This window comes from Protopterus annectens, chromosome 9.part0 (assembly GCF_019279795.1).
Source record: "Protopterus annectens isolate FY-2018-M chromosome 9.part0, PAN1.0, whole genome shotgun sequence".
In the NCBI taxonomy this organism is placed as follows: Eukaryota; Metazoa; Chordata; order Ceratodontiformes; family Protopteridae; genus Protopterus; species Protopterus annectens.
This window is the reverse complement of record NC_056743.1, coordinates 1,278,252,866-1,278,279,196: the sequence shown is the minus strand read 5'-3', so window position 1 is coordinate 1,278,279,196 and position 26,331 is coordinate 1,278,252,866. Positions and strand designations below refer to the sequence as shown.

General features: G+C 43.8%; 1 protein-coding gene across 1 annotated transcript in view; it reads right to left on the bottom strand.

Annotated features, from left to right (window-relative positions):
* The window catches only part of NCAPH (non-SMC condensin I complex subunit H), a gene marked incomplete in the record, with an annotated part of 906,630 nt that overhangs the window by 362,701 nt on the left and 517,598 nt on the right, over positions 1 to 26,331 (bottom strand). Inside the window, 1 exon segment of the mRNA XM_044084212.1 lies at positions 7,210 to 7,307. Coding sequence (XP_043940147.1) covers positions 7,210 to 7,307 — 98 coding nt within the window.

The following is a 26,331-nucleotide window of genomic DNA, read 5'->3' as shown; positions in this document are numbered from 1 at the left end:
GCATCCCATGCTGCACTGCTCTGTACCCCCAGATCTAGCTTGCTGCACACACCAGCACTCATTCTCCATGCATAGCACCCAAGGAAAGGAAGAACAAACCAAGAATGAAGGGAGCTCTGAAACCAGATCTAACCTCCAAATCCTCCAGGAAGGGGGAAGAAGGGGGGTAAGAAAGAATGTGAGGCAAGATGGACTACATACATCGAACGTTATGGTGAGTACATAACGTCTTGATGTTATGTAGTCCAATCTTGCCTACATTCTTACCCGTGGGACAGCGTCCCTAGCACCTAAATCCTGGGAGGCTCAGTGGAAAATACTCCTGAGCACTGTGGAACCAAAGGAAGACCTGCCCCTAGATACCACATCCAACTTGTAATGAGTAACGAAGGTGTGAGGAGATGCCCAAGTAGCCGCAGCACAAATATCATCCATAGACAATCCGGCCTGATAGGCTGTAGATGTAGATACAGACTGTGTAGAGTGAGCCTTTACCGGGAAAGGTAAATCTTTACCCCCTGAGGAGTAAATGAAAGAAATGCAACTGGAGATTCACCTGGACAGCGTGACTTTGGAGACAGGAGACCCAATTCTGTTTTCCGAAAAGGAAACAAACAACTGATCAGATTTTCTGAGGTCTTTGGTTCTGTGCAGATAAAAACGTAATTGTCTGTGTACATTCAATTGATGAAATTTAAATTCTGCCTTGTTTGAGAACTGGGGAAAAAATACTGGCAACTCAATAGATTGATTAAGGTTACTGATTGACACCACTTTGGGAAGAAAGGAAGGGTTGGGGCTGAGAAAAACCCTGTCCTTACGAAAAATCAAATAAGGGGGTTTGATTGATAAGGCTTGAAGCTCTGAAATGCGTCTGGCTGACGTGATGGCTACTAGAAAGACAGTCTTCAAAGTTAAGAATTTTAAATCACAAGTGGCTGCAGGCTCAAAGGGGGATGAAGTAAGAGCCTGTAGAACAAAGTTTAAATCCAAAGGCATGACAGGTTCCGATACTGGAAGACAAAGTAACAGAGTGCCCTTCAGAGAAGCCTTAGAGAGTCTATGAGCCATCAGACTAGGCTCTTTTGCGACATGAAAGGTAGAAATCGCCGCCAATCGGACTTTAATGGTTGCGGCCGCTGAACCCTGGTTAAAGAGCATAGACATGAACTCCAATACCGATGAAAATGGAGCCGTGTAAGGGTCAATCTTTTGGGTATGAGCCCAGATTGAAAACCTTGTCCATTTACTGTAGTAAATCTTCCTGGTGGAGGGCTTATGAGAGGAGGATAAAATATGAACCACCTCCGGTGAGAAATGATGAAGCCTAACTAATGACGGAAGTGGAGTAGCCAGGCTGTCAACTGGAGGGTCCGAAGAGAGGGATGGAGCTGCCCTGATGTGAGTCAGTAAGTCTGGTTGTGGGTCCAGAATCCAAGGAGAGTCCATGAGATAGGGATGGAGGAAAGGGGAACCAAATTTGATGAGGCCAGTGTGGAGCAATCAGAATCATTCTGCTTCCCAAGGCTTGCACTTTCTGAATAACCTTTGACAGCATGGGAACCGGAGGGAAGGCATATAGTAGACCTGAGGGCCAATCGTGGACTAGAGCATCCCTGGGTGACTCCCCCTGAGGGGGATCAACATGAAGTAGCTGCTGCATTTGGCATTGAGGGGGCTGGCAAAGAGGTGCAAGGCTGACCCCACCTGCGGAAGATCTGTTCTGCAACTTGATAGTTCAGGGACCACTTGTAAGGCATCAGAATATAGCTCTGCTTAGCTTGTCTGCGATCACACTGGACTTCCCCGGAATGTGCGTTGCCACCAGAAATCGTTAGGAAGACACTGCCCACTGCCACACTCGCATGGCCGCTCTGCAAAGGGGATAGGACTTGGTTCCTCCCTGCTTGTTCAGATGCCACACCAGTGAAATATTGTCCGAGTGGATTGCAATAGTCCCGAGAGGAAGAAAGCTCTGAAGTGCTTGCAACGCTAGCAGCACAGCTGTCATCTCCAGGACATTGATATGCAGATGCATCTCGTGCTCTTGCCACATGCCTTGGACTGACCTGCCTAGATAATGCCCCCCCCCCATCTGGGAGGCATCCGTGGTCACCATGGCAATCAGGGGCGCAGGAACGAAGGGCTTTCCTGCATTTAGGTCGTCGGTGCAAAGCCACCAACTGAGATCCTGTTTGCACCTGTCCGTGAGTAGAATAGGATAAGAAAGTGAAAGACGTTGGAGAGACCACTGGGCAAAAAGTAGCCACTGAAGGAGTCTCATATGTAACCTTGCCACAGGGACTAACATAATTGTCGCAGCCATAGTCCCCAATAGTTGGAGGACCCATCTTGCCTTTGCTCTTCTCAGGAGGAGTAAGGCATGAACTTGTTGTTGTAGGACTCTGATTCTTTCCTGTGGTAGACATGCCCACATGAGGATGGCGTCTAGTTCTACGCCTATAAAAATGACACGCTGTGAGGGCAACAAGGCAGATTTTCCCAGTTCAATGTGATGCCCAGCTGTTGACACAGGTTTATAGGAGTGTCCCTGGTCTGAATTAGTAGGTGCCTGGTGGTGGCAGTAAGGAGGCAGTCGTCCAGATATGGAAACACTTGGAATCCCTGACGTCTCAAGTGAGCAGTCACCACTGCCATGCATTTGGTAAACACCCTTGGTGCTCTGGTGAGACCAAAGGGCAGAGCTCAAAACTGAAAATGACTGGCTCCCAGCTGGAAGCGTAGGTGACTTCTGGATGCCCTGTCCATCTTGATGTGGTAGTAAGCATCCTTGAGGTCGACGGAGCACATCCCCACTTCTTTTCCCAACAATGGGAGGATAGACTGCAATATGACCATTCGGAACTTGGACTTTTGCACGTGGGTGTTCAATTGGCTGAGATCTAATATAGGTCCTCAGGTCCCCTGTTCTTTTCGGCACCAAAAAGAATCTTGATTAAGTCCTTAATCTGATCTGGTCTAAGGGGACATGTTGGATGGCTCCTTTTTCTAGCAGCTTTGAAACTTCTGAAGCTGCGTAATCCCTTTGACTGGGTGGAACATCCAGGATTTTCTAGACTGGAGGGGGATCTGATGAGAAGGGGATGACATATCCTCCGGAAATTATTCGTAGAACCCATTGGTCCTGGGTGATGTCTTGCCAGGCCTCCGAGTATAACGAAATTCGACCCCAGACTGGCTCCGGAAACGTACAGTTGGGCCTCCCATCAGGAGCGGCAGTAGGGAGAACCACGAAAGGAATCGCGGTCTCCTAAGTTGCAGGGGCCTCCTCTGCCTCTAGGGTGGCATCTCCATGAATAACCACCCCCTCTCCTCTACCTCTGGACGGGGGATCACCTTAAGCACCAGGAAAAAACCTCTGATTTCTTGAACCACATTTTGCCACCCCTCTGGACCTTGGGATAAGGCCTAGAGAGAAGGGAAAAATGGACTCCTACAGCAGACACAGTTTTTCCCTCCTGCTCACACCTGGTGAGGGTGTCTTTCACTTTGGTTACGAACAAAGAGGAACCATCGAAAGGGCGTCTGTGAATGAAAACTTGAAGGCCTTCACGAAATGACAAAGGCGCATCCAGGCCAGTCTCCTAAGAGCAACTGCTGAACTTGCTGCCCTACTCGCTCCATCGGCTGCATATGAGATCAGCCTCATGGAGGAGTTAACGATGGAATTGAGGGTAGACATCTGAGCGTTAACAGTCTGGGTCACCGCCTCAGAAACGTTACCCATGAAAGTATCTCCAAGCTCCTTGAGGAGATATCTCTGGAGCCGTGTAAAGTGAGATAAATAATTCAGTGACCATAAGGTAAAGGTCACTGAAGAAAGGGTACGCTTCCCGTACCGGTCCATGGTCTTAGACTATGTTAGGTGGATGGATGGTGGAAGAAGTCTCGGCTAATTCCTTCTGAGTGGCCGCTGCCACCACCATGGCATCCACAGGGACTCCCTTGGACAGAAATTCCTTACCAGGAGGAGCAGACAAAAATTTATTGGGTCTCCTGGGGGACTGGTTCCACAGAGTCATGGGGGTCTCTCACACCCTTCGACAGACCAAATCCAGAAGCTCTAAGGGTGGAGATAACCAGGAGGCGGAGGGCTGAGCACCAAAGGCCTTCAGGAAGACGGACTCCTCCTCGGAGGGGGCTTTGGATGGCCAGTCACCTCTTTGTTTCAAAATCTCTAAGATGTCAGAGAAAGAAACATCCTCACAGGATGACTTGGGGGACCCCCTCCAATTCCTCGAGGTAGGTGTCTGATGTGAGAGACATCCTGGGAATCTATGTTCTTCCGCTTGCACGTCTTCGTTCTGGGTGGCTCCTCAGGCAAGGACTCTGAGGGGCCCTCAGAAATGTGGGGACTACTCATGGGGGTACCCTGAGGCCTTGGGGCTCCGTTGTCTAGAGATAGATGGCGATCAGGGACCTGCACCGATGTAGTAGGGGACAGAATGACCGACCCGCGTGATGCTGCCGACGACCCGGCCAGTGCACTCCGCATGGCCTCTAAGGCCGGTCTCCCTGAGTCCAAGGAGTGACCAGCCTCCAAATCCATGACAGGAGTCAGACTTCCCCGAGCCGAAGCACAGAGAGGGAGACTAGGAACCGATGAGTGCCCCGAAGCCTCTCCCTCGGGTCCGACCCAAAGCCTCTCCCTCGGGTCCGACCGAAGAATCCAGAGTCTTGAAACCCGTGGATGGAGACGATGGGGTTGGACCTGACGTTGGCACCGATAAGCCAGGAGGGGCTGTCGGAACAGACCTAGGGACATCACACGGAGCAGAGCACTCCGGCTCACAAAGCTTAGATACGCTCGGAAGTCTCGAAGCAGGTTGAAGGATGGGCTCCAGAGCCGACTGGGTCGGAGCAGAGAACAATTTAGCCAAAACTGGTGACTGAAGGAGTCTCTGCACCACTCTATCGACATCCACATCTGATAAGGTCCTGGAGTATTTAGAGAATAGAGAGGGAGATCGAGACCTCCTCTCCGAAGGGGACCTGCGAGGAGGTGATGCTGGCCTAATGCTAGGCGATCGGCTCCGAATAGGTTCCAAAATGATTGGAGCAGATGCCGGTTCCATAACCACAGACACTTCCTACGGCCTCGAGGACAATGGAGCGGAGGATGTCGAAGCAGACTTTGCTATTTTCTCCAGTGGCTCCGAGGAGACTGATGGTTCCGGAGAACTCTTTTTAGATTTCAAAGATTTTGTCTTGGAGCTGGAAGCAGTTTCCAGACCCTCCCCTCGAAGGAGGGTTTCAGAAGTCCCTTCAAAATCAACTTATTCTTCCTTTCCTGAAGAACTCTCTGACTAAACGCATGACAGAAACTGCATGACTCCTGGGGATGGATTGCTCCCAGACAATACACACAGAATGTCCATCGGTAATGGACATTTTATAGCTGCACCTACAGCATTTCTTGAAGCCCGAGGACTTATGCTCCTTAGAATCTTTGGATATAGTTAGCTACCACAAAGCACCAAAGACAACAATAACTGACAACGGTAAAACAGTCACAAGGCAGGAAAACACCACCACAAACAAAACCTCAAGATCTCTAACTAAAACGATCCTTTGGCACAACACAGGAGGGAAAGACTAAAACCTCTAATTTAAACGGTTTTAGACCTGAAATAAATATAACACAAGGAAACAAGGGACATACTAGGTCCTCTAACTAAAACGGGCCTAGCCCGTTGGAAACAGCTACTGGGATACCACGGAAAAAACGATCAAACACAAAACTTTTTCACAATACAAGACCAGAACACAGAATAGCTATTAAAATAGCTTTTTGTTTTCAACCAATTCTTTAATAATGAAGAAAAAGGGTACTTAGCCACAGCCAAGAGCGAGACCATGTCTGAGCTACACGAGCGGCAAATGAGTTCTGGGGGTATACAGCAGTGCAGCACGGGATGCCATCTTAGCCCAGCCAATAGAAAGACTTCGAGCTAGAAAAGTTTTGGTAGAGTCGGAGCAGACATTCGGCTCCGAACCCACGGGTAAGAATGTAGGTGAAATTGGACTACATAACATCTACTTTTTTCCCACAAAAATTCCAGTCACTCTTTACAGGTTTGAAAGCCTGCAATAAACTGAGGTAATCCAACAAGCTCTTCCTTAGTACAGAAATAGTGTCTGTGGAAGATGAATGTAAAATTTTCTGTTTGTTTTCTAGGAATCTCTCTAGAAGGGGACAGACTTGTAGAGGACATTTCACCACTGGGAACCAGGTCTCTAAGCCCGGCTATGCAGGGATTTACTCCTTTGCTCCCTCCTCTGAGATGGACAATAGCTCTCCCCCGGTCCATGGTAGCTGAAGAGGCTTCATCACAGAGATCTGAAGAAAAAAAGTGAATGGTCTGAGGAATCAGTAATTGCCACAGCAGAGTCACTCACCAGCAACTGGGACACAGACTGAGCCCACTGTCTTGGTCCAGGGCTATTTGCAAGTTTTTTTTCCCTTGTGACTGGAGGAAGGTACAACAGTGAGACAGGTATGCAGCAAAATTAAAAGGTGGAGGTAAACAGTCTGCCAGACAAGCCAGTCATGTAAAACACACTAAACTGAATAAAATGTACAGTTTCTCAGAGAAATCAGTATATTTTACTGGACAAATAACACTGGGGAAAGGTTTCTCCAGATGAAACTTGTTATGCACAGCAATGGATGACTATAAGCAGAACATTGATCCTCTGAAAACCAGAATAGGAGTGCTCTCTTAGGGTGGCAAATAAGTAGTGAAGCTTTGGGCACCCAAGCTGTTTGGTTTTCTTCACTTAAAGTCTTGTGAAATCAGCAGCCTGGGGACATGTGGAAGGAGCTCAGGGCTTTGAAAGATTGGCTAGCTGTTATATCCTTGACAGGATATAACAAATACAACTATGGCTACTGAAGAAGTGATTATGAATGAACATCTCCAACATAAAATTGCCCTGAACTAGAGACATTAAAAATGCGTTATTAGTCTTATATCCACAATTCAGCAGCTATCATAGCACTTGAATGTCATACACCGTATAAAATGAATAACAGCAGTAGAAATAGACTGGTACTGGGTTTGTTCCAGCTTTATGTAGCAACTGTTAACATGTACGGACTCAGGATCCTAAGTTACAGATGTGGATCACAAAATGCCACCCTTCAACCCCAACCAAAACCCAAGAGACCTCCACAGTTGCACTTACCTTGGAATGAGGCTTCTTGTCACATCACTGAATGCCTTCATCTCTACCATCTTTGAAATTCCATCTGGGCTCTCTGTGGCCTCTTCAGTCGCACCATTCTGGAATTCAAAAATATAAAATATTTACTATACAAAGATTACAGAAACTCACCAGCAGGTTTTCATTTACTCCATTTTACAATATAAATAAAAAACACATAATACAGTACCTGAACGTTGCTAAGACAGTGCTCAGGTGAGGAAAAAAAAAAACTAACCCTCATATAGAAAAAAAATTTGGAAAGAAATGCTAAAAGATATAATGACATTAGCACTGTCCAGGTTATGAACATTCAAACAGTCAAGTCAGTTTCTAATGTCTCATATATGTTTAAAGACTACTAATAATGCACTAAACAGTCTTTTGAAGCTGGAATGCAAAATATAAAGCTATGCACAAAGCAGGCAAATGAACTGACCACAATTATAGAGGCAAATTTTAACTTCATCTGAAGGGACAGTCTAAGGTAAGCATCCTAATGATGCTGTGACATCATTAGGGAACCACAAATAGCGGGCAACCCTCTAATACTGCACTATTAATTTGCACAAGTATAAAAACTTCCTCATAAGTCTGCTAAAAGGTAACGATCCACATCACACCTTGACAATATTATGAACAGGTAGTCCCACACTGTTTTTACTGCTGCAGACTGAAAATCCTTAATAGTAACTAAGGAGTAAAACCAGATTCACTGAGATTATACCTCCTAACTCAAGCAGGCAAGATAAACTAAGCACAAACACACCATAAATGCATATTATCCACTAACATGTTAAGTTTGTGTGTTATTGCTCTTCAGTGACACATTCAGTGCTGTTGTCTTACAGGCAAGAACCACACAAAATAAGGCGTGACAAGTCAAGAACTTAAGTGTCACTGAAAATCTGATCTTGGGTGAAGTCGGGGTTGGGACTAAAGTTAACCATTCCAGCACAAAATTAAAGTCACAAGGTGGAGGAGCTAGCTACGATGGCAGATCAATGCACTGTAGAGGGAAGCTTAGGGAAGACCAACAAGAAGTCACACACAGACACACACACAATGAGGTATTTTAAGACTTCAGGCTATCTGGCTGTCATAGTAAGGGTGGTCCTTGATTCAAACCACTGGACAAAATAATTACATTTGATCAAGTATGATCTTGTAGTGCTAGGCCTTCCATCTTGAAGGATGTGCAGCACCTCCTCTGTAAGATTGACTGTGAAAGGAATCAGGTTGGAGCACCCATGCTGCTAAATTTAGGCTTTTAAGGCTGGGATGCATCAGTAACTCTTCTTATAATGTTTCAAAATGTTGCTTCAAGGTTGGCAAGGAGTCTGGATGCCATGGAAACTGGGAGGTAACACCTTATTTCCCATTTTCAGAGTCGGGGGGGGGGGGTCAAAGGAATCTACTGATTGTTTATACTACTGTCAGGGTGTTATGTGGATAGCTTAAGACCAAGGGATGATAGTTTAATCAGAAATTATTAGTAGATTCCAGACCAAGAATATTGCACAGTAGATAATCCTTACAGTAATTACATATCAGGAATAAGCTACCTCACATAACGTGCAGTAAACAGAATGAAGCTTAAGACTGATAAACCTGCAAGAATTTTAATGTTTAGACTCTCCCCAAAATTCTGATAATCATCTGCTAAACAAAAAAACAAAACACAGAATAATATATGTTCAACCTTATTAATGTTCTAAAAATTGGGATTAATGCCTTTGGATTTCTTCAAGAGATGTCACAAAAAAGTGCTTTCATTATACAAAAGCACATATTGCCTTCTGCCTGGACAGTCATCTTAACTGTATCATACGTTTCGTACTGTAACTTCTACCACTAAAATCCATAAATAATAGTTCATCATTAACTGTGTAGCTGTGTAGGAGTACGTTTTAATTGTGTCCAAATGCATGATCTTATATCTGTTACTGCGGAATATAATTTTCCACACACGCAATCAAATGATTTTTCTAAATTATAATAATCGATAATACCAGTGATAATAGTAGCTTAGCATTTTCAACACATTTTGCAAACCATATGTTTTTCTCAATTAGCAGTTAATAACAAAACACTGGACAAAAAAGGTCCCAAAACGTTGCCAGGGGGTTTCCTTTAACAATACGGCCTGTGAATAGCCCCTTTAATTTTAACATGCGAAGACTGGTAATCTGGCTAATGTCCTATCGAAAGTAATATTTATGTAGATGTACTGACATCTTACTTGAGCAGTATGTCAAGTACTGCTATGTGGGCAACAGACTCAGACTTTTGCCAAATCTAAATATATTAAATCCACAAAGATGCCACTGTGTAATAAATCACAAACATGTCTGTAAAAATTGAAAGTTCTGTACCTATTATAATAGAGGTTATGTACTTGCAAATAACTCAGTATCTGTGTTGTCCAATTTTATTATGCATCACGAATAGGTCATCAGATCCAAGCCGGCCATTTCTTAGACAAATGATCGGAGCCTCAAACTCCTCCTCCTCCCATGATGCCTCTAACTTCAAACCCTCAGAGTTTGCTGCCCTTATCACAAGATGAAAAAAATCAGTAGAGAAGCAGTAATAAAGACCCTACTGGAGTCCAAACTGGGAACCAGTGGGTTCCACAATCTTCTAGGTCGTTGTCAACTTAGTAAGGCAAGAAGACAGGGGGTGGGAAGCGATGCATAATGAAATTGGACAACACAAATGCTGAGTTATGGTAAGTACATAACTTCTAATCTGATGATGCCCATTTCATTATGCATCAGGAATGGGTCAGAGTCCCGAGCTACAAAAACCCTGGGAAGACCTCAAGGAAGGACATGCCTGAGCACCGCAGAACTAAAGGATGCCCTGTTTCTAGAAAAAATATCCAACTTGTAATGAGACAAAGGTATGAGCTGAGGACCAAGTGGCTGCAGCACAGATTTCATCTATTGACATTCTAGCAGAAAAGGCTGAATAGGTTGACACTGATCTGGTTGAGTGGGCCTTAACTGGCTGGGGAAGTTGTTTGCCTTGTTGTGAATAAACTGTGGAGATGCATTCTGTAATCCATCATGCAAAAGTAATTTTGGACACAGCTTGCCCCAATCTGTTAGGTGAAAAGGCAATGAACAACTGCTCTGACTTTCAGTGAGGTCTAATCCTATGCAAGTAGAAATGTAACTGTCTAGTCCTATGTAAGTAGAAACGTAACTGTCAACATACAAAGAATGCAAATGAATGCTCTGATTCATGTTGGCCTCGGAGGCAACCTTTGGAGCAAAGGAAGGGTTCATTCTAAGGGAAACTCTACCCTTAAAGAAGACTGTATGGGGTCAAAAACATAGTACCTGCAATTCTGAAACTTCTGGCTGATGTAATTGCCACAAGAAAGGCAGTCTTTAAAGACAAATACTTCAGCGCGCAAGAATTAGCAGGTTCAAATGGTTTCAATGCAAGACCCTGCAACACCAAGGTAAGATCCCAAGGAAGAGAGAGTGATCCCTTGACTGGAGGTCTCTCATAAAAAAACTACTTTCAAGATGGCCTGCCAAAGCTTGTAAGAAGAAAGAGTAGTAGGAGAACCAATTCCCTTCCCGACATGAAAATTTGAGATAACCTCAAGTTGCACTTATCTTAGGAAAACTCATGAAAAAGAGAACTCAAAAACACGAGTACATCTGAGACAGGGGCTGAAAAGGGATCTATATTCCTCTCTGAAGCCACAGAGAAAAAACATTTCCATTTGCTACCATATACTTTCTTGGTGGAGGGCTTTTGAGAAGCAAGAACAATGTCACAGACAGGAGAGGGGAGCCTGGACTTCAGCACAACTACTGGAAGTGGAGAAACCAAGCGGTTAATTTGAGGGACCAGATATTCGGAAGCTGTCCCTCTGCAAGGTGAAAGATCAGATCCTGTCTGGGATCCAGTATCCATGGATGATATTTGCTGTGAGACTGCAAAAAGGGGAACCATACCCGACGAGACCAATGAGGGGCAATGAGGATGAGACTGGACTTCAAGCTGCTGGCATTCTGTAGAGCTTTGGGTAGCAAGGGGATTGGAGGGTAAGAATACAGGAGACCCGGGGGCCAATTGTGTACTAGAGCATCCCTGGGTGACTCCTCCGCTAGAAGGATCAGAGTGAAGTACCTGCTGCATTTGCTGATTGAGGAGAGGCAAACAGGTCATGGCAAGGTTGGCCCCAAATGACTGAAAATCTCATTTGCTACAGTCTGGTTCAGAGACCACTCGTGAGGACTTGAGAGACCTGCTCAGCTTGCCCGCCAGAACACTGGATTCTCCTGGAATGTGTTGCAATGCGGTTCAAAGTCATCACCCATTCCCAGACTCTCATTGCCTCGCTGCAGAGCGAGTATGACTGTGCTCCCCCTGCTTGTTGATGTACTATACAACTGAAATACTGTCCGTCAAAACTGCAGTCGTTCCCAGAGGGAGGCAGTCCTGAAAGGCTTGCAATGCAAGGAGGACTGCTCTCATCTCCAGAATGTTTATGTGCAATTTGGTCTCTGTTGGGGACCACGTGCCATGGATCATCCTTCCCTGAAAATGCTCACTCCCCACCCCAAGAGGGAGGTGTCCGTGGTCATTGTGGCCAACGGAGGGGTAAGGACAAAGGGACAGCCTAAGTAAAGATCATTCGTGCGTGCGTATTCTCCATTGTACATGATGTCTGTAAACTGGGGTAAGCCTCATCAGGGTTGAGAATGGGTGACACAATGGACTATTGAACAGCCATGGTCCATTTAAGAACTCACATGAAGAACCTGGCTAGCAGCGCCAGAAGGATGGCAGCCGACGTGGAACCCAAGAAACAGGTGCAACATCCCTTGGACTGCCTGAAGTAGTTGATGACTTGTGGGTGCTGTTAGGAGCCAATCATCCAGATAGGGGAACACCTGGAAACCTTGCAGATGGACGTATGCTGCGAACACTGCCATGCGCTTGGTGAACACCTCAGGGGCTCTGGTGAGGCCAAAGGGCAGTGCTTTGAACTGGTAATGCTCAGCTCACAGCCAAAAGCATAGAAATCTCCTGAAGTGCCTATTTTGATATGACAGTATGCATCCTGGAGATTCACAGAGCACATCCAGTTATCCTTGGGCAAGAGCGGCCGAATGGACAGTACCGTAACCAAGCGGAACTGTCTTCCTAACAAACAAACAGATTCAAACTACTGAGATCCAGAATGGGTCAGAGGTCCCCAAACTTCCTTGGCACCAAAAAGAGTAAATTCCACATTCACATTGTTCAGTTGGGACGAGCTGGATGACTCTTGTCTAGAAGTTTTTGTACTTCCAGAAAGGCATTCTTCCTTCGACTAGGTAACACGTCTAACAGACACTCCCCCGAAAGTGGAGATGGTAGGGAAAAGGGAATATAGTAGCCTCTGGATACAAGATTTAACACCCAGTGTCGTTTATGTTTGTCTAGGCTGCTGGGTGTAAAGAAAGGTTGGCCCCTGACTGCCTCCAGAGCAGGATAGTAGTTGGGCAGTGCTTCAGGAGCGCTGAAAGGGCTCGTCAGAGAAGGATTCCCTAAAGCCCTGATTCTGTGGACCCCTCCCCATCTCCAGTGAAGTATTAACCATCGAATCCTCTTCTTCTGGAAAAGGAATCATTCTGCAAATCTGGGAAGGCTGCTTGTGATTTGCCAGGCCACATTTTCTTCTCGCCCCATTGGTTCCTAGAAAAGGTCCACTGGGAGGAAGAAAACTTTATCCCTATGGCAGATAAAGTCTTGCCCTCCTGCTCGCTCTGGGTAAGGGTTTCTTTAACTGACGGTCCGAACAAAGAGGAACCATCAAAAGGGGCATTAATAAATGATGCTTTGAAGGGGTCTGAAAAACCTGCATAGTCTAATCCAGGCATGTTGCCTGATGGCTATGCCTGAACCAGCTGATCAAGAGGTCCCCCTCTGCTGCATGGGAGATTAGCCTCACTGAGGAATTAGCAATTGAAGCCTTAGTTGTTCAGCTATGTGGAAAACTTTTCAAAGGTTTCCTCCGACAGTGACTGCCTCAGATATGTGGAAAGTTCTTTTACCAAGTCTCTCTGGAGAAGAGTAAAATGTGCCAGATAATTCAATGTTCTCAGCAAAAAAGTAGCTGAGGCATACGCTCGCTTCCCGTGTCTGTCCAGGGCCCAGGACTCCTTGTTCGGGGATGACAGAACAGCTCTGTTCGGCGAGCTACTTTTTTAACGGCTGTCGACACCACAATAACATCAATCAGGATCCCTTTGCTCCAGAAAGGACAATCCTTGGGAGGACTGAGGTACTTATCTACCTGTTTGGGGACTGGTTCTCTAATGTCAGGCTCTTTCCAAGCCTGGCGGGCTACAAGATCAATAAGTTGGCACGCTGGAGGGGTCACCCAGGATGTAGATGGTCCTGTCCCAAATGTCTCCAGGAACACCGACTCCTCTGAGGAAGGGGGTTGGGAAGACCAGCCACCCTTTTGCTTCATGAGTTCTAAATTATCTCCGAAGGAGATATCATCGGGTGGAGATCGAGGGGACACTTACCCTTCATTGAAAGAGAGAAGGCCATCCCAGATCTGACATCACCAGAGGGCACTAGGCCCGAGCCATCAAAGGCAGAGGACCCCAGAGGGAGGGACATCTCAGAGAAGAACAAAGTAGGAGCAGACACCAACTCTGAGGACCCAGCATTGACCACTCGGATCCAGGACCCACTCTGCTCCTATAAAATTGGAGTCAAGCCAGTCTGGGACACTGTCTGAGTTGGGTGAAAAAGATATCCCCAATCAGAAGCAGACCCACTTAGGATCACTAGGCCCTGTGCGACTCAGACTGATCTGTCCAGTCTTGGCTGTCAGACTCAGAAGTGGATTGGATGATGGAGTTTCCTAAAAACCTCAGATCTAGTTGGGGATTTTGCCCTCTCTAGCTCAGACTACACAGCAAAATCCCAAACTGGATCTGGGGTTTGAGGAAACTCCTCATCATCAAATCCACATCAGAGTCTGACAGCCAAGATGACCTAGTGGATAATGAAGAATTAGTAGACTGCACCGGTGACCCACCTGCCTGGACGGGGGATGGAGACTTGCTCTGGTGCGGAGTAAGAGTCTATGATGCGGGTGAGAGAGGCTCGGGGTCCACTCCGGAGAAGAGGAGCTATGGATTCAGATAACCTCTGTCTGCTCAGAGATACTATATGTGTATACACACACGCGTGCGCATACACACACGGCATGTCTACAGCTAACAGACCGACTTTTCTGGCTTGAATGTACCATTATGACAAAGTAAGAAGTCATACGTATTCATATCTATATATATATATCTATATATATATATATATATCTATATCTATATATATCTATCTATATATATCTATATATATATATATATCTATATATCTATATATATATATATATATATATATACACACACACACACACACACACAATCACCCTATAAATAAAATCTGCACATTCTAGTTTGACAGCTGCATTTATTAAAAATAATTGTGCTATTTTCCTAATATCTATTCTTCACGTGACATTGTTACTTTATACTAACTTTTATGTTAATATGAACAATTTTGTTATAGCAGCAACTGCAGCCTAGGCAATTATAATTTATTAACATCTGTAACAAAAGTGAGGTCTTCCTATGACTAACTAATAAAACCAGCACTTAATCGGCTCATTTTCTTAAAAACACATATACAGTTACCCTTTAAATCTGTAATAAGTGTAATGCCTGCTTTTCATTTTAGCAAACTCGCTCAATTAGACAGTTGAAAATTAAACCTTTTCTGCGTTAAGTTTCCAAAAGTAAAAGCAAAAGGCCTTTCCAAACTAAAATAAAACATTTTGCCGTAACAGCAACTCAATTTAGCTAATGTCACTCTTCAAAAAATATGGTAGTAGTACTTTGAGACTCCAACCAAAATCTCTTCAAGAGTTACCCTTCTCATATTTTGCAAAAGTACAGTTGTGTAGGAACTTAACATAAATGCAGACATTAAGAGTATATTCACTGTTGCAATAATGAGAACTCTTGGGACTTTTAATGCAGAAGGTTTGACATCCAGCCTTAACCCTTTCAGGCAGACTGTGCCAGATGCTGCCTCCATATGCACAAGATGCTTAAGGCGTTGATTCTCAAGATATAATTCCAGGGAAGCTAAACAGCTGAGAAGGGTTTTGGGTACAAAGGCCTTATAGATAGCACAGGCAAGTATGGTCATAGTCTGGGCCTAGGCAAAACATGCAAAGGTCATGAGTATCCTAATGTGGAATTTGCCTTCCACACTGACACTTACCCTTCTTAGTTGACATGTAATCACAGCCAAATACAGTAGCCAAAATATTAAAGAAAAAAAACTTAAAGTTTGCAACTTCACTGATGAGTGACGGCTGAACAGACGATCGAACAGGCAGCAGAAAAGTTTTGAGGTTGGTACGTGCTGACGTCTGCTTTATACCAGACGTCTCTTTATGACCGATGCCACGTCGCATGTACCTCACAGTACCTTTAGACTTTTGCATACTGGCCGGACGTACGAGTCCGCCAGTGGCAGACTCCCTCATGTTATGGATACTGCAGGATATGAATAGAAAGACATCATCAGCGTACCTGCATTACAAGTGGAACATCTGCCCAGACAATCTTCAATAATTTCTTGCCAGTCAACTGCAGCAGTCTCGTCTGATGCCAGATTACTGGATACCCACAGTTGACCTATATTCCCAAGTAAGCCAAGCCAACCAGAACAACCCCCCCACCCCCAAAAGCTCCTCTCTCCATACTAGACAAACCTTAAAGGGAAAGCCTTGTATGGGAATAAGAGATGAAATGTAATGGAATAGGTAAATGGGCACCCACTATAAATCCCAGGATGGCTACATGCAAGAAACACACAAGGAAAGGGTGGAAAACATTACCAAAACAGCAAACATACTCAAACATCTGCAACTACATTAACCCCCTACAAAGCTGTACCACATTCACTGTATAGTTCACTGCTGTAGTGTTAACTTTGGGGAAGACTCCAAACACTTATGGACCTAGTAGGTGGCTGGATGACTGGACTAAACAAGGTACTGGTTTTAATGGCAGTACTACAAGTGTTTGAAACCAAACTGCTTACTAAACACAGTTTGCAGCTGGGTGCGTGTATCCCCCCCAGTCATCTTGCATAGGCTGTCATTTGAATGGCTACTCAATTGTGAGCAAAAAACACAGGCAAGTAGAACAGCTATTGGAAGTAAGTGTGACTTTTAGGATTAGGGAGACAGTTGTAGAATTACTGTTAGGAACCAGGTGGAAGCTAGGGAGTGAGGTCTGGGATTAGGCAACGAGTCGGGACATTTAGGGTAAACATTACGGTTCTGAGCAGGTGTTATAACTGCGGTATGAGGATAGTAACATTGAGTGGCTGAAGTTTAGTATCTCTGCCTTCGTAATCAAGTGGCAACAAGCAGATGAGCTGTAATCAAATGGCACACAAACACCAGCAATAGATCTGACTTATAGGTCCTTATAGAATGGCTTTGTCAAAACCTGCCTAGAATACAGAAACCTCCAAGTTATAATGCTTGGAAAAGGTGTGGAAGAATACCAGGTAACTGCTTCCAGGATGAAGTGGGTGCTGACTCCTCTAAGAAAGGACGTAAATTGCAGCTGCTGCTCTTCTGAAGTGGGTTCTCACGTGTTGTGGCATAATGCTCCTATATTATGAGTAAATGAAGGAGATGAAGTCAGACAACCATTTTGAGAGAGTCAAGTTTGAGAGAAACCTGTCCTCCATACACATTACAAAGGCTATCAATAACCAATTTGATTTTGTTACTTCAGCCAGTTCAAGGTAAAATGACAGCTGACCATGCACCAGCAAGGTGACCTTGATCTCTGAGGCAGGATTCAACAAAGACTAACAGCTTGCTTTAGACAGACTTGTCACCACATTCGACGTGAATGTGGTGTTGGCGCTGAGGGATACCTTATCCTTGTGGAAGATGACAACAGGTTGCTTGCATACGAAGGCATGCAATTATTACATCCTCCTGGCAGAGGTAATGGCAGAAAATAGTCTTTCAAGACATGCTCAAATGGTAAAGTTCATTTCCAACATGTAGTGGAGGACTCATAGAAGACTGATTACTTTTTGGGGGTTCTCAGGAGCAGGATTTCTGTACGGAATTGCTTTACTTGTAACGGATTTGGTGTTGGGGGGGGGGGGTCCATGGCAGACAAGCACAGGAAGAGGATCCTATAGTAGAGGGACAGCAGATGTGCACTTTCAGCAAGGCATAAGAATGTCCTATTTTATAAAAGTCTTACAGATATTTAAGAGCAAGAAGAATTGCTGAGGGTCCAGAGATGGACTCATATGAAAATGAGCATATTTTCCATTTTACTAGATATGAATTTCTCTTATCTGTCTTCCCAGCATACCTTAAGTTGTACGGCAACTGTGGTCCCACTCCACAAAGGCGGTGCCTCTACGGACCCTGGTAATTACTGCCCCATAAGCTTAACAAGTCTAGTCTGCAAAGCTATGGAGAGGATCATAATGGAGCTCAAACAAAGATATAGGGGACTTGCAGACATTGGACCCAACCCAGTTTGGCTTCGTCAAGGGCAGATCATGCCTTTTGAACTTGGCCGACTTCTTCGAAACAGTCACCAAGGCCATTGATGAGGGAAAGGCAGTCCATACAGCCTACCTTGACCTTGCAAAGGCTTTCAACACAATACCCCACTTGGGTACTGTAGAAAAACTTACCAGCTTAAATGTAAACCCATATGTCACAAGATGGGTTGCAAACTGGCTTAAGGACAGAACCCACAGGGTTAGAGTTGCTGGCGCTATGTCAGACTCCAAGCCGGTCACAAGTGGTGTCCCACAGGGCTCGGTCCTTGGCCCCCTATTGTTTGGCATCTACTTCTCAGAAGTACAGGCCAACATGGGAGGACTTTGGCTGACAAAGTTTGCAGACGACTGCAAACTGGGCCATAGTGGAAAGTGCATCGGACACGGATATCCTTCAGAAGGGACTCACGGAAACAGATAGCTGGTGCCAGAGCCATGGCCTGAAGTTAAATGCCAAAAATGTATAGTCATACCCTTCGGGAAAAACAAGGCAACCCCAAGCTACCATATAGGTGGCAATCCACTAAGCACAGAAGAGGTTATCAGGGACCTGGGGACCCAGGTTGACAGTGGCCTTTCTTTTGACACTCACGTTGCTAAAGTGGTTAGAAAGACCTTCTACATTGCCCACCTGATCATGAAGGGATTCACATCCAGATCTAGTGAGGTCATTGTTCCCCTGTACTCTTCACTTATCAGACCAATGATAGAGTACAATGCCCCATTCGGGATGTATCTTACCCATCTGCAGCAATTGGAGAGTCCCCAAAAGTTCCTCACCAAAAGGATAAAGGGACTCCAAAATCTGTCATATGCTGCCAGATTGAAGAAACTCCAGCTCTATTCAATCGCATACCGTCTGCTCAGAGGTGACATGTGCCTGACATACAAGGCCATGTCCAACCCGGAATTAATGGACATGCTCCACCTCAAAAAATCCAAATCCACCAAAACCACTAGAGCAAGCGACTTAAACCTTAGCACGGATATAAATAGGACGTGCTGGAGGGATAGATTTATCACTCAGACTCCCTATGCTGTGGAATAAAATCCCGGTCCATGTGAGGCAGAGCACCTCGCTGGCACTGTTCAAGAGAAATCTTGACCTGTGGATGGGAGATCGTAGGTTTACCCCGGGAATCATATCTGTGTCACTGCTGGACAGAGGCACAACAAACTAATGGGCACAGTATTTTTTCATATAAGGGGTGGCGTAAGCCACAAAACTTTGGGCTAGGCTTATAAATGCCTTAGGGCAGATAGCCCAGTATAAACCTATGAACCTATTAAGGTAAGGATAGGGAGCACAGATTTGGTAAATGTGCCTATAAGGGAAAAGTGCTAGATCGTTCAAGCTATCAGTCTTATGGTCTTCAGACTGTGGTGTACGAATACATTTTTGTTTGGAGTCAAGAGGTCCACATGCAAAGTTACAGCAACAGGATAGGTCATTAAATGCTCAGGAGGAGGAAGAACCAGTACCCTCTTCGAAAAGGATACTATTGAGCAGCATTACATCTGTATTACCCAGAGGAAAAAGTTATGTCAAGAAGAGAGTAGGGAAAAACAGCTTCACAGGTTACTAAGACATCTATTGCACCGAACCCTGCAGTTGGTTTCCTGGTGCAAAATGCTCTTAGGAGTTGGTTTTCTAGAGAAGAAATAAGGTCCATTTGTGGCACACCTCATATGAAAATCCAATCCAAAAATGACATCTCTGTTTAGGATCCATTTGGGAGTGCCTGCTGCTGTTCTGCTTTATTGATCTGCCAAGTTCTTCACCTGAGAAAGGACGCAAAACATCCTAACTGTAAAAGTATAAATCTTGGGCCAAGTACCATCTATTGCCAGCCTGCATAAAATGTTACAGTGGACCCCCCCCCCCCCCCCGTTTGTTGATGAAGATCATCACTGTAGTGCTGTCTGAGAATATGCTAGGTCACGGTCTGCCAGGTTAGTTGGAAAGCTTTGACTGACAAGAATCATCATCACTATGATATTTGTTTTTTTTTTCCCTCCCAGAACTTAAATCCTCAGCTACTTGGAGTGACCCCCAGCCACATCTGACATTCCAAAGTCATCGAATCCTATAACTATTTGCACCTTCGCAGAACCCTCCCTCAGGTCACAGCACCTCCAAGTATTCAAGAGGACCATACTAGTCCATCTTTGAGTAAATTTGTAGCTACAAATCCAGTCATTTAAGTTATGTTTAAAGAAAGATATGGAGTCACACTGCTTAATGTGTAGAGGAACTGTACTCTAGACATATGGGAGGTCCTGGAATAGAAATAAAACACACTGGAGGGACAAGTTTATCTGCTACTGAAGATTTAGGTCCCTGGTTCTAGTGCAGAGAAACTGAAAATCCAGGGCAATCATGATCTCTAACAGTATAATAAGCCAGACAAAGATCGGCCTGCAAAAGTCTACAAGACACAATGGGATAGAAGTTCAGCTTCTCTTGGTACCTCAGAGACTTCAGGCCTCTGATCTATTCCATTAGGAACCTTTGCGCCTTTCTATTCCATTAGGAACCTTTGCGCCTTTCTGTTTGAATCCAGAGTCGGGAATTACAAGGCTCCCCCCTAAACATCTTTATTAAATTTACACATATGACAAAGGCAATCTTACATTTATGTAAATGAAAAACATACAAAATGATATCACTTTAGTTGCCAACAGTTTACATCACATACACCATTGAAACAACTCTAGTTGTAAACATTAATCATCACTTATAAATCAGTCATTGTCCGTTAAGCATTATATAGCTCATTCAAATCCTGCCTCAAACATCTTTCCTGCTCTGCATATATTATTCCCACAATTCCTATTTTTCCTATGTAGTTTGCTCCTTCCCTTTTCTAAAGATCCTAACTCCAGTTGTTTTATCTCTGTTACTATATTTACTACTTCTAGTAAAGTTGGTCTAGATGTTGATTTCCACTTTCTAGTAAATGCTTTTTTGGCACCCACCATAATTTGACTCAGCAAGGCTTTACTATGTCTAGGCAATTCCGATTCTGTACATAACTCAAAAAAATCATCTCCCAAGTCAGTTGAATCCACTCACCCAGCATCTCTGACAAAGCGGTCTGCAGGGAATCCCAGAAGTCTGCCAGCTCATGACACTTCCAAAAAAATATGCTCCCAGCTACCTCTTTCTTGGCCATCATACCTCCAACATTTGCTATCCATCTGAGGAAAAATTATTTGGAGTCTACTTGGCTTTTTTTTTGTCTCCTCCATACACAGGATTTGAATGAGACAGTTGTCCAATTAAGTGTAAATGTAAATGTCCTAGATCATGCAGTAAACAACTGCAGGAGCCAGGCACTCTGAATATCTTGGGTGCAGTACACAAATCAAAGGGCATGTAGTAAAGAGATAGTAAGCACCTCCCACTTTGAACCTGAGGAACTGCCCATCTATTCTGGCAATGGGTACGAGGAGGTAGGCATCTTTCAGGTCTAGGGTTACCATAAAGGCTTCAGGGAAAGGAGATGCAGCATGTCTAGAAAGTTAACATTTTGGACTTTAGCACCAGAAGAAACATGTTTAGTCTTTATAGTTTTAAAACAGACCTCCACGGGCTATTTATTATTGGAACTAGAACCGAGTAAAACCCTGTGTCCTCCTCATGCTCTGGCACCATCTCTGTACTCCTATATTTAAAGGGTCTGGTATGTGGTTGTTTGAATGATCACTGCTGCAGTAACCTAAGCTATACAAGTTTTACTGCACAGAATACAACAGCCACACAGCTTCCAAAACCTTCAGGGCACCTTCCACATGCCCAAACCATTAGTTAGCTCGGGCTGAGTTGACTAAAAACACAGGTTAAGTGCTACGTCTTTAAGAACTTTCAAGCCAACTGAGACAGGGAGACTGAGCCCTGAGAGGACATTTTTAAGAGCAAAAAATAAATAAATGTCCACAACTTGGAACAAAAAATACAGCAAAAACCAAGGGTGATGCAGTGGCTACTGCAACAGTGAGTATTTTAACATCTATTACAGCAAGTTTACTTATACAATTGTATTATGTTCTTCACATCACTCACTGCTGCAGTACCAAAGTCATATGGATAGGTTGCTGTAGCTTTGAATGGGAAGGTGGAAGGAAAATGGCCTAGGAGCTCCTGAACAACGGTCCTTGCAAAGCCTGACTATGCAAATCCACAACTTGAAAATTAAAAAACAAAAAAAAGCGATTACGAAAAACCGACACTTGCACGAGCCACTTATAAAACCAAAATTTAATTGTAAGTACTTTCGAAGGGGCCAATACCTCAACTTCTTCAGATAAATTTTACAAGATAAAGTATATATATATATATATATATATATATATATATATATATATATATATATATATATATATAGCATCAATTATTAAATATATAATTGAATAATTACTGAAACACTTATTCAATTAACTATATATAAAGACTCCATGGCTTATTCCGTTAAGACAACTCTCCTAATAACTTTTAAAATTTTTAACAAACTTTTTTATATGTGTCCAGTCCTTAAAAGAAAGCCCCAGATAAAGCCATAGCCCTAGTGGAGTGTGCCTTAATCTTAGACCCTAAGGATTTTCCATGGTATGCATAGCAGAATGAAACTGTCCTGGAAATCCAGGCAGAAATTGTCTTTCAATGCTTTCCCTAGAACCTTGGGATTAAAGGAGACAAACAATTGGTCTGTTTTTCTGATGGACATGGTCTTGTCAAGGTAAAACCTAAGCTGCCTAGGCATATCAAATGAATGCAAGAAAGTCTCACTTTTATTCTGGAATGGGCAAAAAGGTGGGAAGGTGAATAGCTTGGTTTAAGAATAGCTCATTGACCACCTTGGGCATGAAGGAAGGGTTGGTCCGAATGGTTATTCTGTCTTTGTGGAAGGTGAGGAAAGGGGGAATAGACATGTGGGCCTGTAACTCTAACACTTTACTAGATGATGTCAAGGCTACTAGGATAATCTTTTTCCAAGTGCAATGTTTTTAAAGAGGCCTTAGAAGCTGGTTCAAAGGGGGTCACTGTGAGATTCTCCAAGTGGTGGGACGGGTTTCCTAGGGGGGCCTGATATGCAACACTCCCTTTAAGACCAACTAAGCAGACAAACGAGATGCCAAAGGGGGGGTCCAGAGGTACACAAGCAGAAATAGCAGCAAGGTGGGCTTCAACAGAGGACTACACCAACCCTGTCTACAATAGTTCACAAAGGTATGACAATACCAAGGGAACATCACCCTGAAAAGGGTCAACTTTCTTTGTAGACACTAAATGGAGAATCCTTTACATTTAGACATGTAGGATCTCCTAGTGTTAGGGTTCCCGGCCTCCTGCAGGACTGTGAGCACGTCCTCATTGTAAAGGTGTCTGTAAATGATCAGAATTCTATCACCCGCAGGGTAAGGTTCACAGATTGTAGGTAGGGATGGGTTAGGCATCCCTTGTCCTTTGTGAGTAGGTCCACTCTGAGGTAACTTGTGGTGACTGCCCCTGGCTAAATGCAGAAAGAGGGGGAACCACAGTCTTGGCCAAAAGGGTGTCACCAACAAGGTTTTTGGTTTGTCCTGCTGGATTTTCACTATGACTTTCTGAAGTGGGAACAGGAGGAATGTATACAGAAACATCCCCTTCCAAGAGATTGGGGAGGTATCTGTTTGCCCTTGACATAGGACTTGGTAGGGTTGGGGACATTTTGGCCTTGAGTCACTGTATGCCTGTGTAGGTTCATGTCACCCAGGAAAGGAAAGTGTAGGTGCGGTAGTCAGATCCCCCATAAAGACACCCATGAGCGTTGCCTTTTTTGTTTAAGGCCTGTGCACGACCATAAGTCTTGCTGCATCTGCCAAGCCTTTGTTCCAAAAATGTTGTGCAGCTGTCTTCATGCATTAAATATTTACCTAGAAAATCATTGCTTTAAGTGCTTAGCTTTAGGTATGGAGAAGCAGTCCGATCAGTCAGTCGAGCCGCCAAAGAAAAAGGCCAAAGTTGCTAGGCCTGAAACCATTGCTGCACCTCCTCCACCCAAAGTCCCTCCTGCAGCAGATGTTCATCTGGAAGAACAATTGGTTGCCACCAACATGGGTACAGTGGGTACTGTTGGGGAAGCCGCAGAACCCAAAGTGGAAGACACGCCCTAGGAGGTAACACAGACATAAACTACTTACGGCGAGGGGGAACCTCAGCTTGTACCAGCTGCCCAGACAGATCCCTCCACTACTACACGTTAGTAAACCTAGGCTTACCTTTGCCCAGACACCTGTTAGGCATTCTCTTAAAAGAAAATAGAAAACAAAGCATATTTCTTCTTCTTCTGCTGACAGCAAGACAGACTGGCAGGCCTTTTCTCAGAGCCTTTTTAATGCTTTTATGGCTCTGAGGCCTGCTACGACCTCATCTTTCCCAACGGCTCCTCCTATGATAAGCCCAAGGCCTTAGATACTTCTTAAGTTGAAGCAGAGGACTCCTCTGATTCTTCTTCAGAAGATTCTCTGTCATACGTCTCCCAGTTACCTTCCGCCCTTAGTTATGCCTCCCCAGAGCAAGATTCTGCAGAAATAGATTCTCCAGGTGAGGATCTCACTTTTGGGGAGACCATTTCCAAAATGAGGAAGTATTTCAAATGGGATTCCTCTGAGATGAGAGAAGTTCAGATAGATACTATGAACTCTTTCAGATGGACACCCCTTCTCCTTCAGTTATACACCCAGTCTTGCCAGCTTTTCTGGATGCATTTAATGCAGCATCTGTTAATCAGACTCTGACCCCCCTGCACCTCGAAGGCCTAAGAGATTTTACAAGGTCCCTTAGGTGGACAAATTCCTTATCCAGTGCCCTGCAGTGGACCTTGGCACTATTTCAGTTTCTGCTGATAAGGCCTCACAGCTGCTCCCATCCACCTCAGTTCTCCCCACAGATAAAGACAGCAAGGCCATGGAGCTCCTTGGTAAAAAAGCTTATACCTCAACTACAGCACATTATCAAACATGCTGTCACTGGCAAGGCCCCACATGAGAAAGTTACAATGGGGATTTTATATATATATCTATATATATATATATATATATATATATATATATATATATATATATATATATACACACATATATATACACACACACACACACACACACACATATATATATATATATATATATATATATATATACACACATATATATATACACACACACACACACACACACACACACACATATATATATATATATATATATATATATATATATATATACAGATATATATATATATATATATACATACATATATTTATTTATTTTTTATTTATTTTATTTTACATTTGTTGACCGGGCTAGTCTAGCTGGACATATATCCGTTTTCAGTAGAGGCCCGGGGAGAAAAGCTCCAAAATACAAGCAGTAAGCAACCATTAACAATCAGAAAATAGTAAGCTAAAATACAGAATGGTACAATGGTAAGCATGGGTAAGACTAAAAGAGGAAAAAAAAAAGAAAAACAGAAACAGACTAGCGAACCCAAGACCATAATTAACAAATATAAATGAAACAGCTGGTTAAAAAAACAGAGATTTCGGGTATGCAGGATAGAAAGTAAGAGTAATAAAAAGAGCAGATTAGAAAGCCCACAAAAGGCATACAATGAAGAAGAAAGAAAGAATAGGTAAAATTTATAGAGGATTCAAAATAAGGAAGTAGCTGGTATCAGTAAGTGTGGCATTTAGAGGCAACAATCAGGGGAGAGTGAGTAAAGTAAGGGGGAAGTGTTTTCAGTCAGGATTAGCACAGGGACATAGCCAGTGGGTTTTTATGTGCTCTTTGATATGTTTTTTAAAAAGGGATGTGGAGTCTAGGTTAGTTATTTCTTGAGGGAGTTGGTTCCAGATTTTCCCGAAAGAATTTGAAAATAATGAGTCACCAGCTTTATTGTAAGATTTAGTCGAGGCTACTAGTACTTTATTAGCAGGGCGGAGTGTGGCTAGGTTTTTATAAGGGGTAATCAGTTTTGTCAGGCTAGGGGTAGCATCTGGGTAGTAAAGGGACTTATGAATGATAGTTAGTTGTTGATAGAGTAAGTGGCTATTAAGTTCTAACCAATCAAGTTGCCTGAGGTTGAGACAGTGGTGAGTTCTGAAGGGTGTAGCCGTAATGAATCTAGTTATACTGTTGTAACAGGAAGAGAGTTTGGTAATGTTATTTTTTGATAAGCTAGTATATATGGCAGAGGCATAGAAAAGAGTGGAGATCAGGTGGGTTTGAGCAATGGTTATTCTAGCTGCTGGGGTTAGAAAGGGTTTAATTCTGTAGAGAGTACCTATTTTTTTGTTAACTGATTTGATGGTGTTGTCAATATGGTGATCAAAATTAAGATGGTTATCAATAGTAATACCTAATAGGCAGTGGTCATGTCTGGGTTAATACATCAATAAATGGAAGTTTTTT